The 18,652-nt window shown below is 36.1% G+C and overlaps 1 protein-coding gene across 2 annotated transcripts in view; it reads right to left on the reverse strand.

Annotated features, from left to right (window-relative positions):
* STK38 (serine/threonine kinase 38) overlaps window positions 1-18,535 on the reverse strand; it is a 37,515-nt gene extending 18,980 nt beyond the window's left edge. Inside the window, exons 1-5 of one of the 2 annotated variants that reach the window (XM_051996655.1) lie at window positions 18,211-18,535; window positions 10,912-11,044; window positions 6,681-6,732; window positions 4,736-4,858; window positions 3,053-3,136 (exon numbers count right to left, since the gene is read on the reverse strand). In XM_051996655.1, the coding sequence (XP_051852615.1) occupies window positions 3,053-3,136; window positions 4,736-4,858; window positions 6,681-6,732; window positions 10,912-11,042 (390 nt within the window). In that variant the 5' untranslated portion in view covers window positions 11,043-11,044; window positions 18,211-18,535. Of the gene's footprint in view, window positions 1-3,052; window positions 3,137-4,735; window positions 4,859-6,680; window positions 6,733-10,911; window positions 11,048-18,210 lie in introns of both variants that reach the window. The other variant, XM_051996656.1, reaches the window with a different exon arrangement.
* Between the last annotated feature and the right edge of the window lie 117 nt (window positions 18,536-18,652).

Below are 18,652 nucleotides of genomic sequence, written 5' to 3' on the forward strand. Positions count from 1 at the left end.
AGGAAAGGGCATCACCACTAAAGACTGAATTTCTTTCCTTCCTAATTTCTATCCCATGTATATTTATCTTCAGTATTATCTTAAGGTTTGTGTGATCCTACATAGACCTCAGAGAATCCCATTACAGTATCATTTTTTAGAATATGACATGAAAAGAATCATATCTTTTCATGATACAAAGTCACTCTTTCTCCACAGGTATTGGATACTTTCTTTTATATCTTTGGGTTCCTACTTATTCTGTGAATCAGAATCGAAAGAGAGGTGAAGGCTTTTGTTCCCTCTCCTTAGTGCCCTGTATGCCTCTTGGGAAATACTATAATTCCTAGCCATTTCTACATACAGCCACAGAAATCCTGTTAAGTTAAGGAAGGGCAGGCAAGTCATTACTACTATCTTCTTGTCCTACTCTGTGGCTAAAGCAGCAGTCAAGCTCTCAAGAGGTAAAGGCAGGATATGAAGAAAAAATGAAGAACTAATGGTCAGTCTTCTAAAACAACATAAAAATCAGGTAGTTATAGTGTTTTTATGTTCCTTTACCTGCAATATACTGGTGTTTTACTACATATAGCTCTTTCTCTTAAAGTAGAAAGAAAAATACAAAGAAATTGTGTTAACACTTTACCTAGTTTGCTTTCTGATTAGCAACATGACAGAACTCTAAACCACAGAGTACACATCTAGTGTTGATATCAGTTGGCCAAAAACTGGACTCCTTTTTCCCTTGCAAAAAACACTACCCATACCTCTAACAAACCAGTCTCTACACATCAAAACCATTATTGTAAATAGAGAAGCATTAAATAAAATGTTCGGTTTTCTTTATAGTTATGTTGCAGATAAATTTTAAATGCTATTTATATTTAAATGCTATATGCAGAGATGGTTCTACTGACCTACTGTCCTATGCCAACTGTTTTTTCTGACAGAAGTAATGACTTTCTACTAATTTCTACTAATTACATGATAGCTTAGTCAGAAATTAAGGAACTAGATATCCCTTCTAGCTCTAAAAAAATTCTAACAAGGCCTCATCAGTACAGCATTCTAACAACTCAGCTAAAAAGACACAAATACACTTTATGGAATTCTAATTTTAATCAGTATTTCTATTAACCAGCACAACATCATCAATAGGAAAACCGGCCAATGCAATACAATAGAAAGAAAACATTGTAACTGCAAATATAATACCTGCCTTCAAATACCAGACTTGTTACTCATTAGAGCTAGAGCCATAAGTAAGGCCCTGACCTCTCCTGGCTTCCTTATTTGTAAAATGGGACTAAAATTTCTTGCTTTGTCTATCTAATGGGACTGTTATGAGGGGAGCATTTGGGAAACAGAAAATTGCTCTATAAATGTGAAATATTAGGACTGTAATGAACCTACTAAAGGGTTGTTAATACATTATTCTCCATTATATATTTCAGTCTTCATACTTAGCAGATATACTCATTGTACCAAACTGAATTACTATGCCCAAAGAAGACAAACATTTGGGTAAAGGCATATTTAGCTATGTTAACTATATAATGACTTACAACATGAATAAAGAAATGAATGAGCTGAGGTTGTGTTTTTTTTTACATATTTATTTTAAAGTTATTTTTTGAACTGGGGTCTTTTTATTTGGAAAAAGTTGTTACTACATGAAACTATGTACCTGATAGGAAATATGAATGGGAAACAAATACATACTTGTGAAATACAAACATACTTTCATTTAAAAATCAATGCAAAAACTCTCATTTTAATTTGGTAGGATTTTTTAAAATTATGTACAATAAGAAATCATTACATAAATCCCCTAACACAAATTAATTGCATCCATGAGCATTGTGAAAATTTTATCATTCTAGTAATTATCTGGTCTTTACTGCATTGTGTTTTCTTCTATTTTACATATCTCTAGCAGCTATTGGATACTCAACACTACACAAGTAGCAAATCATAGACCAGTTTAAACATACTTCATAGAGATGAGTTTTATGTCAAGTTCATTTTTGGCAGAACTTGAAAATTACTGCTGAATCTCAAAAGACATTTTAGGAGTTGATAGCATATGGCACTGAGAATGGAAAACTCCATTTCTAGAAAATCTTCAATAACCTAGAGTTTAACAAAATTTTAAGTGTAAGTCAGACTGAATTCTTCATCCTCCTTACACACATCTTCTCCAGAACCATACAGGAGCGAGTGAGGAAGAGTCCTTGTCCCTTCCCCAAGAGCCCTTCCATGAAGCTATGATCTTCAGCAAATTCTTTGCTCCAACTTTGCCATATGGACTTCCAGCATGCAGGTGTACACCATGGACTACCAAAGTCTAACCTCAGATGACCAACTTCTTCCTATGACATACTTAGCCAAAAAACCTAGAAGTGTGAGTTAATTAAAATAAGTTCTCATTCAAATTTGTCTTTTCAAAAAAACTTCAAATTTCATTTCAAATTCTAATAGTTTGTTCTCATAAGTTACAATACTTGTACTTTTACTGATCAGTTTTCAAGATGGAGTTTGATTTTGGATATAAAGAATTCAATCATCAAAGAAAGATTAACATGGTTACTCCAGCATGTGTTCAAATTCATTATACTTCTCAACTCCATTGACAAACTTAAGTCCAAACCTTAATTTGTATGTACTCAAGAAAATAAAATGGGATAGAAAGACTCAAAATCCCAATTCCTAACTCCTTGCTCTCAATTACAAAAACTACAAAAAAAGAAGTTCAAACATTCAGTAGCTGCTTGCTACTAGCTCTCTCCCAAATTAGGTCTCAACACTTAATTTTTAGTTCCAATGACAAGTATTGATGTGTTATGATTAATTAACAAGCTACAGTTATTTACACCTTTACCTTTTAACATACTGACACAATAGGAACTATTTCCTTTAAAAATCTGCATATAGAAATGTTTGTTCATTTAAAATTGTACACGCTGTAATACAAACATCAGAGAAAAAATTCATTTGAATTTACAATCAAGTTGAGAAGCTTCTAACAGATACTCACATAACCCAAAGAGTAATAGCTGCAGTTTCTTCTTACCTGTTCTTTTTCAAGCATATCCGCTTTGCGAAGTATTTTCATTGCATACACATGGCCTGTATCTTTCTTCTGAACAAGCCTCACCTAAAGAATTGTAAAGGAAATAAAAAAGCACAACAAACCACAGTCAATTTTTAAAAATATCTTAAGAAGTAATTTTAATATTTAAAGAGAAAATATTTGTCTTACATCTTCAGAGAAGAAATGCTATATTTACTTAAAATTCTGCCCAATCACTAAAAGTTCAACAAAAATGCTACACTCCTTGAAATATTCCCTTCTCTCTTTTCTCCCTAAGCCTAGCCAGTAATAACCTTTCCCAGAACTGGCATAGCATTGTGTTTTATCCAGTTTTAATGGACATAACTATTATTATTATTATTGGTACCAAACTATAATTATGATAAAGATCTTGATTTGTTTAAATTTTTTCCTCTCCAGTATTGCCTACTTGACAAAAAATCCATTTATCAGATACAAAAACTAACACATAGGAATACTGGCAAATAACATGAATTTCAATCACTTTTCATAAATCTGCCTGACTAAAATCTAATTTGGGTTTTAAAGATTTCAAATAAGAATAGACCACCCTTATCCCCTAATCCAACTTATTTAATGATTTTTATCATTGATTATACCCTAGTTCATGTTCTTTATTCCTGCCAAGAAGACTATTTAACATGTCTTGTGAATGAGTCTCACCACTCCGGGCTATTCCAAATGCTATGCTGCCTACCTGCAATATCTTCTCTCCCCCTTCCTTCTCCCCTCCACCAAACTATGGCCTTCCATATGGCCTTCAGGGACTGAAAGTAAGGATGGTTTCTTCTCTTTCCTATGGGTTAAATAACAAATGATTTCATTTCCCTACTAGGACCACATGTAATTCTCTTCCATACATTCTATTAAGTAAGGAAATCTTACTGATTAAATGCTAATCTATTAGGTTGGGGAAGGGGATTGGAAATGGGGAAATGCAGCACTATCATGAACAGCTCTGACCAAACACAAATAGCTAGTATGATAAATGAGAATGAGTTTCTGGGAGCCTGAAAGAAAATAAAAGCCCAAGAGGAAACAGAGGAGTCAGAATGCTGATGTGGGCAAAAGTAAGAAGCCAATTGCTTATCCAAGGCATGGCTGTGATAGTTGAATTATAAGAAAAACTGAGCACCACGGAATTAATACTTTTGCATAATGGTGCTGGAAAATAGTTTTGAGAGTCTCCTGGACAGCAAGGAGGTCAAATCAGTCAATACTTAAAAGAAATTAATTCAGAGTATTCACTAGATGCTCAAATACTAAAGCTAAAGTTTAAATACTTTGGCCATAAATTGAGATGAAATCATAAAAAAGACTCTGATATTGGGAAAGATTTAAGGCAAAAGGGAAAAGGAAAGGGAGATGATGATTGGATAGATAGTGTCATGAAAACAATGAACAGGAACTTTCAAGAGATAGTGGAGGACAAAAGGGTCTGACATGTCCATGAGGTCATAAAAGAGTCAGATACAACTGAACAACTGATCAACATGACCTGGGGATGATAGACATAGCAATTCTACCTCCTGATTTATACCCTGTTTCCCCCCCCCCCCCGATATTATCCTATAAATAGCTTTGAAGCCCTTATGTACAACCATTATTATATTATATTTGTTGAGCAGTTGCATTTTTTACCTCACCAAATGCTCCTCTGCCTATTACTTTCAAGGACTCGAAGTCTTCCAGTCCAAGTCTCGTTCTTTTTAATCGAAGAAACTCTGTTTCCTTCCGAGCATGTGCTGATCTCCTGAGTCGCTTCTAAATGGTTAAATTAGAGGAATAAAATTAGAATTCTGCAAGTTCAACAAAATTTTCATTTACTATTGACCCATCTGCACATATGGACCAAGGATTAATGTTCATTATCGTTTTCAATCATCCCTCCCCCTGTTTTTTAGCAAAATAACAGTATCCCACATTTGAACATTTCATAGAGCCTTTGAATAACAAATAACTGTGGGACACCTTAGAAATCCTAACATCCATCTTCCTCATTTTACTGAGGAGGAACAAGGGTTGCAAACAATATTTCCTCCTATTCTATGCTACCTAGAAATTCTAAGAGAGGTCCTCACAACACTCAATAGCAACAAATTTGTAATAAAACACATTAGAAAACAAGTTTAGAGACTAGACCAAACACTTTTAAACAACCTCTTTCAGGACTAAATTTATACATTATATCCACACTTTCTATTTTTCTAATTAAAGGGTAAACAAGGACAAACATTTCATTTACCTCAATAGGAAGTTAAAGAGATATCTGAAATCTGAAAACTTGAGTTCCAATGCCAACCTTTATGCTACATGATGTTGGCCACATCACTTCAGCACTCCAAGAGCTGCCATCTATCTGTCTGTGTGATGAGGACAAGTGCACAACTTGTCTGATTTCAGAGGAGGCTGTTTTAAGCAAAATATGTGGCCAATTTTAAAACGCTATTGCTTTCTACACCCCATTCCCAAATATGTTACTCATGAAGTAGGTAGTCAGGTTTCATATTCATAGGGCAGTAGGAAGAGATAACCTCTAAGATTTTTTCCAGTATGAGGCGCTCATTCTTTCTCAGCTCCCTCTTCTGCAGAATTGAAATAGACTTTGCAGAAGAGCAAATTCAAGCCCAGAAAGGAGACATGACTTGCCTACTGATACACAAGTGGTAAGCAGAAAGGCTGAGAGATCTGACGCCAGATGATCTAACTGGAAATCCAGAGCTCTTTCCCCTGCACTACCCTGTTAATAACTAGGATTGTTATAAAGAAAGAACTTTGTAAATCTTAAAAGATAGAAAAGTGAGCCATTAATCACAGGCTTATAAATATGGAGCTGTGAGGGATTTCAAAGTCCTATCATCCAACTCTCTCATTTTATAGATGAGAAATTTGAGGGTAAGTGACTTCCCCCAGGTCACACAAGTATTAAGATCACAGATGGGATTTGAAGACAGGTCCACTGATTCCAAATTAAATGCTTTTAGTTCTTTTCTAATCTCTGTGGTTCATTTCCTTCTACTTGAACATTACTTCTATTCACTCTCATAAGAACAATTTCTTTACAATTATTCAATTTCACTTATCCCCATGTTTCCTTTTTGTAGCCTTTCTAATTTGCTTCAGCTCTCTATGTTGTCATTTGATTAGTCAAGTATACTTCTTCACCTCTTCCAGGTTTTTAGATGGAAGGAAAGAATTAATCATGTCTTCAGTACTGTGTGTCTGAGGAACATTCAGTTTTGACACAAGGCTCTTTCAAAAAATTTTATATGCCTGAGAAAAGCTTTTGCAAAATATGACTCCATTTTACAAATTTTAGTCCTCCCTCTTCTAGGAAATCTAACTATTTATCATCATACTTATTAAAATCATTTTTTGTTTTTTTTTTTTGCCTTTGGATCCTCAATTAAATAAATCCCTGTATAAAATACCATAGCTTAAAAAAAAAAAAAAAAGTGACGGCTCAATAAATTCTTATTTCTCTGAATCAGAACACTATCTCCTCTAAGTCCCCTTTAAGAACTTGTTTAACAATACATAATCTATTACATTGTTTTCAAAGGATATATTTTCAATCATTAGTTACCTCTTCATCTTTTAAACCTTCTTCTTCCATCACTTTCTCTAGCTTCTTTTGTCTAGACACACAAACATACAAAAGCAACAAAAACATACTGACATAAGATTGTGAAATAACTTTTAGATGACATTCTTTCAAAGCCCTTAAGACTTCTAAATTAATTTTTATATTGTAGAGCTCAAATTTTTCACTCAGAAATACATTTGCTACCCCAAAATGGGAAAGTTAATGCTTTTTAATTTTATGTTGTACTAAAAGATACTAATTTAACAGAAAATCCTGTTCAAAATTAAAGTGTATATGTGCGCGTGCGCGTGTGTGTTTCAGAATTTCCTCTTCACTAAACCACAAAACAGCTGGTATTTGATAACCTTTCATAACAGGCATATGCATACACATACACTTATATACTCTTTCTCTCATAAAATGAAATCTACTTCCTTTATTTTCACATCTTCCTTCTCCTCAAAGCCACATCATCATTACCAAAGCAAAGAGAATGGTAAACAATAAGTATTAAAGTCATAAGAACCCAGTCACTTGGGGGTCAAAAGGTGACAGTTTGGCACCACTGCCAGAATTTGAAGTTAAGGTGTTCCCATGATGCATAAGAAGAGATTTCATGTGATTTCATGTCTTTATTTTGGAAATCTGTAGCCAAGTTCATTTCTGATCTCCAGGTTGATATTAATTAGTTCATAAAATAAATGAATTAAAATCAACTGCCATAATATTGACCTGCATAGGTTTTGAGGTAATTTAATTCATTTATTAATTAAATACTCTCTATGTGCCAAACATTATACTAGACTTTGGTGACCACAAGGAGCTTATATTCTTTGATAGAAAACACCATGTAAATAATAGAAGTATCAGTCAACACAAGATTTAATTAAAATGAACACATTTACTATAAAGAAACATGGGGAAGACTTAAATGAATTGAGGCAAAGTAAAATTAGTAAAGTCAAGAAAACACTATATGCAATGAGTCCAAGAATGTAAAGGGAAATTAACAAAAGTCAAAACTGAACACTATAACCATGAAGATTAAGTTTGGCCCTGAAGAGTTGAAGATTAGGTGTGGAACCCTACATGACAGCTGACACATTGGTTAGTCTTTCTGAAATGCTTCTTTTTTTTCTTTCATTCTTAAAATAAAGGTAATATAAGGATAAAAACTATCAATAAAAAAGCTTAAAAGCAAAATAAAATAAATAGTTCTAGAAACTCCACTCTCAATCTATAACATCAGCAGATCCAATACAGTAGATAACTTTCCTCTCTGGCAAGTGAATATTAGATACTCATAGCATCTCTGTTTCCTAACTTCCCACTTTCTTTTCCTAATTCTTAAATATCTTTTTGCATTGTTTTTCCTTTTTTAGTAGATGATGGGAATTTTAAAACTTACATTTCTTGGTGGGCAAAAAAAAAGAACTGTATAAACTATATTAGCTTTTCTTTTCTCTATTAAAAATTTTGCATTCCATTATACAAACTGGTATACTTTAAAGTTAAATTACATATATACATGTGTATGTATCTATATGTCTATATATGTGTACACACACACATATTTATATTTACATATAAGTATATACACACAAAAAAATCTAATTTTTAAAGCATACTACTGATGGCTGCCTATGTTTGAGGAAAAGTTGTCACCAGTAAGAAGTTCTACATCAGAAAATGATGATTTTCTAAATGGAAATGACAAAGAAACACTACCATCTGCTTTGATGTTGCCCTCTAAGGGCCATAGGACCCTTCTATCTGACTTGGAAGCTGAAACTATCCATGTGTTGTCTTCCCTGTTAGAATATGAGTATCTTGAGAGTAGGAACTGTCTGGCTTTTTAATTTGTATTTCCAACCTTTAACATAGTGCTTTGCATCTTCTAAGCACTTAGCAAATGCTTCATTCACCCATATTCATTCAGTATAAAACTGGTCTGACAGTGAATTTTTCAGAATTACTCCTTTGGTACTTCAGAGATGTTCATTAGGGCAGATCTCATTTACGCCAAAAACATGTTTATGAATGATCTGCATGAGAACTGTGATCACCTTTGTCTCTAAACTTATCTAGGGTGGTCCTTTGAGGACAAAACTGTCTATCACTGAACCAATATCTTCAAAGACTTCCTTTCCGTTTTGGTAAGACATTCTAGAATTTATGCTAAGATTATATATAAGTCCTCTAGTTACCAAAGTCACACTGTCATGCTACATTAAGGGATTAGGGGAGGATTTCTGTCAAAGTAAGCAGGTTCTTTCATTATAGAAAGACACTAAGGTCAAGAACATATCTGTTTAAAATATTATTCCTGGGGCAGTTAGGTGGCATAGTGGATAAAGCACCAGCCCTGAAGGTAGGAGGACCCCAGTTCAACTTTGACCGTAGACACTTAACACTTCCTAGATGTGTGACCCTAGGCAAGTCACTTAACCCTAATTGCCTCAGCAGAAAATAAAATAAAATAAAATAAAATAAAATAAGATAGTATTCCTTATAAAGCTTCAAGGACAATTAGATAAGCCAAGGATTGTTTCTATGGGCTCTTCTTATATATACTCTCCACTACTAGACTATAAGCTCCATGAAGTTAAAATGAAAACATCTAAGTTTCTCTTCTCCAGACTTCAGTATCATGCTCTGCACACAAGTGGTAAACAAATTTACGCATATGATGGATGTCAATAAGTACATCTGTTTCCCAAAATGATCAGAGGAAAAGAAAAAGAACCTACATGTTCTAAAATATTTAGAGCAGCTCTCTTTGTAGTGGCAAAGAAATGGAAACTGAATGGTTAAAAAAGCTGTGGTACAATTGTGATGGAATACTACTGTGTACTAGAATACTACTAAGACAAGATGAGAGACTGATTTTAGGAAAACATTGAAAAACTTGCATGAAATAATGAAAACTGAAATGAGCAGAAGACAAAGCTGTACATGGGAAGAGCAATTATCATTAAGAGAATAATATGAATAAACAAGTTATTCTAAATACAACTAAAAGAGAACTATGAACTTTGAAGGAAGATGTTATCTACTTCCAGAGAAATATAAATAAAAGTATGCATAATGGCCTTCTTTAATGCAAGGTAGAAAAGGAGACAGTTTAGAACTTAAAATGTAACAAAATGAATTTAATTTAATTTTTAAAAATAAGTGGTTAAAACATAGAACTAGCCTTGTTACATGTAACCAAAATGATGGAATTTTGCTCATATCACAAATGGTACTAATTAAGCACTTCTGAAAAGTTACAGACTAACTTTGCACTAAAACCAAGGGTATGGTATAAGAAGAAAACAACACTAAATAAGAATACTATCAACCATCTAGATTTTTCCATCCAACTCCCCATTATCCAGTTAATTGCCACGTCTCATCAATTCTACCGCAAGAACATTTTACACATCTATCCCCTTCTATGAGTTCACAAAACTTCTTTCCTAAATCTAGCCTTTATCACCTCTTATGTGGACTACTCTATTGGGCACTTAATTGGTTTTCCTGCTTTCAACCTCTTCCTTCTCCAACCCATCCTCCACATATAGATGCCAAAATGATTTCAACTTATAAGGCACTTATCTGACTAGGTCACTGTCCTACTCCAAAATCTTCCCTCTCTAATGCTTGATGATAAAATACAAATTCTTCAATTCAATTCAACTTTAAAACCACTGTAACCCTTACATCTTAGTTTATATAGCACCTATAACCCAGTCAAGCTAGACTACTAGCTACTCCTCAAACTTAACATTTTATTTGCAGCTTCAGTCCATTTGCCAATACAAGATGTACTTCTTCGTGTACTTCTTCCTTATATCTACCTCTCAAAATTATTACCTTTAAGATTCAGCTTTTCTATAAAACTTTCTTAAATTCCTAGCCCATCTCACTCCCAAATGTTCATGCTTTTTCATTTTCAACTTACATCATCTTTACCTATGTGTAAACAGGCACACATACACACACACACACACACACACAATTTTACTAGTGAACTTCTAAGAAACTGTTTCAATTGCTCAGCTGTTTACCTCAATGTTTACCCAATGATTAATTTAAATCAAAGGCAAAGGTATGAAAACCTTTGTGTTGTAAAGAGACATCTAATCGCTATTAGTTAGGTCTACAAATGATGATTATAATGGGTTTTTACTATGAAAATTTCACTTTGTGCCGACAACATATGATATCTTCAAATAATTATTTTTACCTCATCTCCCGTTCTTCATGTTGTGCAATAAGGTTGCTGTAAAAATTCTCCAAAGTCACTTTTGTCATAGTAACACGTTCCTTTGTATGATTACTCATGGATGAACAAGGTGTTGAACCTGTCATTGCCATGGCTGCTGGAAAGAAAAATGGAGATGTTGGCTATTCAATTATTTTTGCCATTTCTTACTATGAAAATAACCGTAAGATAAGAATCCTTCCAATTTCCAATTTAAATTTATGTACAAATTCAACCATTCATCATAGACAATGAGGGATGCTAGCTAGCTATCCCAGAATCTGCAATACACCTAAAAAGATTCATAAAACTTCAGCGCTTGAAGAAATCTTCAGAGACAACCAGGACCAAACTTTTCATTTTACTGATAAGGAAGTCTAGAAGAACAAAGTGAATCAGGCAGGGTAGCTTCTCAGTGGCAGTTGGGGCCACAAAATACCTAGCTTTCCATCTACTTCCATCTCCACAACATCATACTTCTTACCATAATTTTGCAGAGAAAATGTCTAGCTTTCAGAAGCAAAAAATCAGGGATATTTTTCTTCTAAAATGAAAGCCATGTTTTTTCCAGACAGTTTTGCCAACCGGTATTCTTATTCTTTGCCAGATGGCTAAGAGTACAACCTTTCCCATCTCTAGCACTTTACTCCTTCCCCCTCCCCCAAGCTTCTTCTAAATCAGCCTCCTTTCACTCCAACAAAAAGGCAACATGAAAACCAAGAGAGACAAGGGACAATTTAATGGAAAGCTTACTAGATTCCCTTCTGCCTCCAATCTTTTGGTTGTTTTTTAAAGATAGTTTGCTTTTTTAGATTAAGATTTAAAATCTAAAAAGTCAAGTATGAACATGTATTTGTTATAACTAGAAAATAAAATGGTAAAGTTCACCAATATTTTGAAACACAGGCAATAAACAAAGGCTAATTTCATAAAAGGAAAAAGATTCAAAATCCAGGCTCAAAAACTGTCCGCACCTTCATTCCTAATGTGCCAAGATAAGCAATACATACAGGCTCCAAAATACTATAGACTTAATTCATCATAATATACCAACTTACATTTTTACAGAAGGGAAGTAACTTCAAATGTTTTTTAGAGATCTACACTACAAGAAAGAATTTAGAAACCTCTGCTTGGTTTGTGAAGCTTGGGTGTGGTTCCTTATTTGTCACTCTTATGCCCTCTCCACCCACAATGAAAACCACATGTAAAACTACATTTTTGAGGAAAATTTTAACTCAGTCCTCTGTCTCTTTTTATAATTCAGAAGTGAGAATTGCATTTAATTGTACCTCTCTGTAGGGATTCTTCTGTCAGAGAATGTGATTAAAATTTTAGGTCCTATGTGCCTTTGTTTATATTTTAACAAATGAAAGAAAAATCACAAAACTAAATAGTATCATTTTACTGTCAGGCCATATTTTCCCCATTACTTCAGAGATCAGAGTTAAAGAACAAAGATGATAATCTTCAATATATGCGTAAGGGTCTAGATAAAAAGGAAAATAAAAGCAGTAAAATATTGATTTCAAGAAAAAAACTGCTATAGGCTCATATCATTTAGAACTGGAAACCCAATTCCTCCCCCCCTCCCCAATATTTCAGAGAAAATGACTTGTACAAGGTCATTAAGTCAGTAGGTGGCAGATTCAGTGCTTTCAAAACAGCAGCTCCTCAATATTATTTTCTATATATTTTAAGCCAGCAGGAGGTTACATAAGAAAAAAAGTCAAACTTTTCTAAGCACAATGAATCTTCTAATGATATAGTTTCCAACTTTCAAACACAGGCTTCTTCCAGTTTTAAAGGCTACATTTTTACTCCCTTTGACCTTTCTTCAAACTTCCTCTTTCTACAATAGTAACATCATTTAAGCTCAATCCTAATCATCTAGTAAAAAGATACTATTGCTCTGTATCAATTCACATATTCAGTGAGTAACTATTTCCTACCCCCACCTCGACTCCCCCAAAACCAAGAAAACTGCTCTGATTTTATGCCAATGTATTTCCTCTTGCTTTTATGGATCAAATGTTTTCATTTAAAATTTCCTCATGTTCCAACCTGCAGGTCTTTGGTAGCCCTTGACCTTTCCTGTTCTAGGTTTCCCCAGGATAGGCAGAATATCTCTAGTGTGACAGGAGATAAGGGTCACTGAGAAGGAAAAGAGAAACCAAAAAATTAACAATTAAGTAGTAAGAATATAACATAAAATTTTATTTTGAAAATAGCTTGAGAAACTCCTGCAGTTTAAACAGGAATAAACAAAACATAGCATGGTCTATATGAGTGATTCCTAGCCTAGATTTTAATACCCCCAACAATTTTTCTTTGGTTATCTCAAAATAAATTAATTTTTTAATTTTTCTTTAAAGCCATGGTCGTTCAAAAGAAATTAGTTTTGCCATTCATATGGGAATAGCAAAGCAGATTAAAGCCTTATATTGCCAACATTATGATGTGCAATGAAAAGCAACTCATCAAGATCATAGATCTGAAAGACTAAGAGTAAACAAGGAAGTCTGATAGGATCGGAATAGGAAAAATAGTTAGAGCTATACTATACCTGGGAAGATATATAGCACTGTCATCTATCCCAAGCTGTCCCTTTTCCCAAAACTCATATTTTTGTCACTAACATTGGAACATAAATACTTATGTTACATAGTTGTGAATCATATAATACTGTAAGAATCACATTGCAACTGACTTGGAGGAAAACAAAAAATGGATGTAAGAAGGCTAACACGTATTGGTAATGATCTGTTCAGGAAAAGCAGCCTAAAAAGCATTACCGAGGTCCTCTGAGACCAAAAAGAAGGTAGATTGGTCACATAGCAAGAAGTACCTGATACAACTGTATTCATATCTATAAAATATTATGAGAATCAGAGAAAGGCTGCTGGTACTTTGGTGGAGGATTTATAGAAAGATAGGGGGAAAAATGACATAGAATTAGATAATTTGGAAGGGTGACAATGTGCATCAAAGGAAGTTGTCTGTCTAAAGTTTTCTAAAGCTCCTGGATCTACTAAAGGGCTTTGTTTTTTCAATTAAAATTCAAATTTCTGATTCTGTTGTTTTTTTTAACTGAGGCAATTGGGGTTAAGTTGACTTGCCCAGGTTCACATAGCTAGGAAGTGCTGCCCCCAAATTCAGATTTCTTAAGAAATCTTTATACTCTTTTTTTCTGGAAAAAAAAATTCAGTGTTTTTTGAGGGGAAGAGGGCATTTCTTAAACATTTTCTCTTTCTTTTGGAAAAAAGTCAGGCATTTGAGATGGGAGAAGGATTTTCAATATGGTTTTTCCTTCTAGAGGAAAACTAACAATTAGTAACTTCAAAAAACTTGATAATCACTGATATAGACAAATTCAAATGTTTCCATTCTGAACATTTAGATGAAACTAGAAGGAAAATAATGAAGGAAAAACCCCAAACCCTAAAAGAGATCAGCTCTAAAAATCAAGTTGGTTGTCATGTTAGCAGAGATGGTCATTATATTAAACTTACTCTAAACAGTTTTCCTAGCAACATATTGTCTAACCCTGTGATTTATAAGAAGCTTTGTATGGTAGAGTAGAAAGAGAGCTATATTGGAAGTCAGCAAAAGTCTTAGTCTGTCTCAGATTTTTATCAAACAATCATAGGTTCAATCATAGTTAAATTGATTGACCTGAGCCTCAATTTCAGTATCTATAAAAAAAGGGCATAACAACATAGGTTATTGTGTGAGATAATGAGAAAATGTGAGATAATAAATGCTTTGAAAACCTTAAAGTGCTGTAGATTAGCTATTATTTTTAATAGCCAGGTAAATAAGCTGTAATATTACTAACAAATTGTGCAAAAGGAGAGATGTAAGTAATATAAAAGAGACGTATAATTGGGAAAGAAGAAAGGTCAGTCATGTACCAAATGTGAGGAATGATAGACAATCCAAAGTTGCACTGGTACCTATTTTATATTATGAATCCTTTAAACCAGCATACTGGTAGGATATATGGTACAACATAGCCAAAACTTAATGAGAAAGGATGGGTAGGATCTGTATTGATGGTTAGAGTACCCATATAGTTCCACTGAAATTTTGAAAATGTCTCATTTAGATTACTATTTTGCATTTGAGGCCAATATTACATATACAAAGAATTATTCATCAAGTTAATTTGTCACTTAAATGTTTTATATGTGCATGTTTATTCTCTTCTGCTAAACAGTGACTCCTACACAAAAGTACTCAAAAATTCTTGTTGATTTCTGATTCTCTTATGTTAAGATGCTTGTATGTGTATATATAAAGATAATGGGGAAGAGAGCTGGTAGTTATAAAGAGCCAGAGGACAGAATCCTTGCTCAGTCACACAAGTAAAAAGTAAGCTAATATCTAGCTGATTTAAGTTTATGTATTTTTTTTAGATTTAGGGAATTTTTTTTTCTATATAGATCAGATTGATTCAGAGTGTAGGTGACTGTTCCTTTAACCCATCCTTCTCTGGGAGTGATACAATAACAAACAAGGAAGATTGAGCATTTTCTTCATCCCAATCTTACTTTCTCTGTCTTTATATTCTGAACAAGAAGGGTTTCTCTTTCATTCATAGGATGACCATTTTTAAAGTTTCTATTCTATGTGCTAGACACTTTGCTAGGAGATGGAGATCCAAAGATAAAAGAGTCCCTGTTCTCAAAATGCTTAAATGCACATGGAAAAAGTGGCATGTAAAGAGAGAAATTGAAACAAACTGGTTAAAACAGATAATTTTGAGAAATTGCAATCCCAATCTACAAGACTGCCCTCTGAGGCACATGAAAAATGGATGCTCTTCTCCACTTTCTAGTTTTTCAGCTTTTAAAAATCCCTTGAGTTTCATTCCTTATTGGGGATAGGAATTACCTCTTTTATACACTTTCTGCTACTCCATCTTCACTTAATATTTCACCTGCATTCCCTCCCTCTGTTCAGAGATTCAAATCCCAGGTCTGGCACTGAGTAGCTGTATGGCCTTGCACATAAGCTTTGATAAGACAACATGGTAGAGTGGCAGAAACACTGATTGTAGTCATAAAATCTAAGTTCAAATCAGTTTCTGCCACTTATTACCTGTGTGACTTTAGGCAGGTCATCTAATCTCTCTAAGTCTTATTTTCTTCATCTGTAAAATATGAGAATTGAATTACATGATCTTTAAGATCCTTTTCTGCTCTATATCTGTGCTATAAACCTTTCTATGCCTATCACCACATTTAAAAAATGGAAATTATACCTGTACCTTTTACCTAAGAGTTGTTTACAATAATGTATGTTAAAAACTTAATAATGATCAACTGTTATTCTATTTTCTTTATCTCTTTAACAAAATCAACTATAATATTATCTTTCCTATAGCTGTAAAACATTGTCCCTTACTGTATTATTTCATCACAGCCATTCCTACCTCCCCTTATCCTCTTAACCAAAAATCTGGTATCCTAAAAATTAACAGGATATTTGGGAAGAAACAGGCAGTCTGAAAAGTACCAAGGCTTTGGGAGGGAGGAAGAAAGTTTGAAACATTCCTTTTCCATTCAACCTGGAAAAGGGAAGGGGATTAAAGATACTATAAGACTCAGGAGGAAGAGAAAGGAACTATCACAAATTAGCTTAAAATATGGAGAGAACAGAGAAAAAAAAAACAGGGTAATATTTACTCCCTTCCATAGGAATCAAAGGTATGGGAGAGTTGGGGGTGGGGGTGGGGAATACAGAATAAATGAGGATTTGGAGAATAAGGGGAATAGCATAGAGGGGATTTCACAGATGGGCTAGGGACTAGGGTGAAGAGGGCTTTCAGTTGTTGAGGCGATAACAAAGAAGTTATTTTGCAAGGAGGGCATTGGAACAGGAAGCAGTTGGAGGGTTTGCAAGGGAACAGAAGGGTCAGGGACAGGGCAATGAGGAGAGATCACAAGAGCTTATCAGATACAGAGATTAGAGGGAGAGAAAGGAGAATTCAAAAGAAATTATGGGGTTGTTCAGAAGAGGAAGATTAGTAGGGGAGATTCTAAATGAAAAGCTCAGGATAAGAAGGAAGGTGTGTATGGAAATGAGAGGAAGGGGTGCCTAGGAAGTGGTAGTACTTTTAGGAGGGGATAAACAGAAGATAAAGATTTGGAGAATTAGTGGGAGATGGGACTGGAGAAGAGAAGGAACGGAAGATTTGAAAGGAGTGTTCTCCCTCAGAGGGAGCAGTGGTTGGGGTGGGTAATTGGGTAGGTGGGAGAAATTCTGGGCACGAGTATATGGTTCTGGGATCAAGAGAGTGAAGGAAGAGCTCAGAATAGGCATTCCTAGGAGGAGAGGACGAAACCTTAGGAAGCGGTTTTGGGAGGGGAAGGAAGAGAATTGAAAAGGACTGGGAAAAGAGAAAGCTGGGAGTGGGAGTTATCTGTTGGGGGAGATCGGTGGGTGAGGGAAGGCAGAGGGACTGAGAAAAGAGGTTTTGGGTGGGGTAGTGCAGTGAAGGGGGAAAAGTCTAGATAGAGAGAGCTTGAAAGGGGAGGCAGTTCAGTGAAGCAGCAGAGAAGGCTTGGGGGGAGGGAACAGAAGTTAGAGCAGGACCCAGAAGTGGAAGGCTCAGAGAGCGGGAGCGAGGTGCTGACCCCTCGGGGGAAAGCTTTGGCGGCAGGTGGAAGGAGAGGAAGCAGAGAGGAAGCAGCAGGGCGGAGGGAAGAGGAGTGTCAGTGTGTACTTGGAAGGGGCAAAGAAGGTGAGAAGTGGGAAGGAGCAGGGCTGAGATCAGGGAGAGGCTGAGGATGGACTTGGAAAGGGTAGAGAAGGAGGAGGGAGGGAGCAGGCTTGAAAGAAGTGGAGGACAGGGGCAGGTTTGCAAGGGGACACAGAGGACAGTGGGGAGAGGGAGGGAGCAGAACTGGGACAAGGGAAGGTTAAAGGTGGGTTTGGAAAGGGGCAGGCAAGGTGAAGGGAGGGAGCAGGGATGGGACAAGAGGAAGGTAGGGGCTGGCTTGGAAAGGACAAAGAAGGGAGTGGGACAGAGCAGGGCTGGGAGAAAGGGAAGTTGAAGGTGGGTTTGGAACAGAGAGGAAAGAAGGTGAAGGACAGAAGAGAGGGTCAGAGGTAGCTTGAAAGGGGACCCAGAAGACGGAGGGAAGGGAGAAGGACTGGGAGAAGGGGAGGTTGAAGTGGACTTGAAAAGGGACAGAGCTGGAGGAGGAGGGCGCGGGGCTTGGAGAAACGGAGGTCTGGGATGCGAGGCGGGGTGACAAAGACGAAGCCGCTCACCAGAGACCGCCGGGCCGCAGGATCGAGCCCCAGCGTCGGTCCCTCCCAGCTGGCTTCGTTGTCAGGCCAAGACCCCCGGCGGCTGCCAGCCTGCCGGAAGAGGGGAGGAGCCTCTCGTCGGCTGTTCGGGGAGGTTCTCAGGAGAAGGGGGAAAGAGGCTATTGGGGAAGGCGAGGACAACAGGAAGCGCCTCTAACTGCCGGAAAAAGACGGCGGCGGAGAAGGTCCAAGACTCCTTCCTCGGGGGGCGGCGGCGGCGCTTCAGAGTCGGAGAACAGACGGAGGTGAGATGTGTAGAGGGCGGAGGGGGCCCGAGGACGGGGTGCGCATGCGCGGCTCCGCCTCCGCGAGCTCGTCTTCCCGACGCAGGCGGGGTGATGGAACGTTCCTGGAAGAGGTTGTGGCTTAGGCTACACATCTGCACGTGGCAATAACCTTGAGT

This window comes from Antechinus flavipes, chromosome 4 (genome assembly GCF_016432865.1).
Source record: "Antechinus flavipes isolate AdamAnt ecotype Samford, QLD, Australia chromosome 4, AdamAnt_v2, whole genome shotgun sequence".
NCBI lineage: Eukaryota > Metazoa > Chordata > Mammalia > Dasyuromorphia > Dasyuridae > Antechinus > Antechinus flavipes.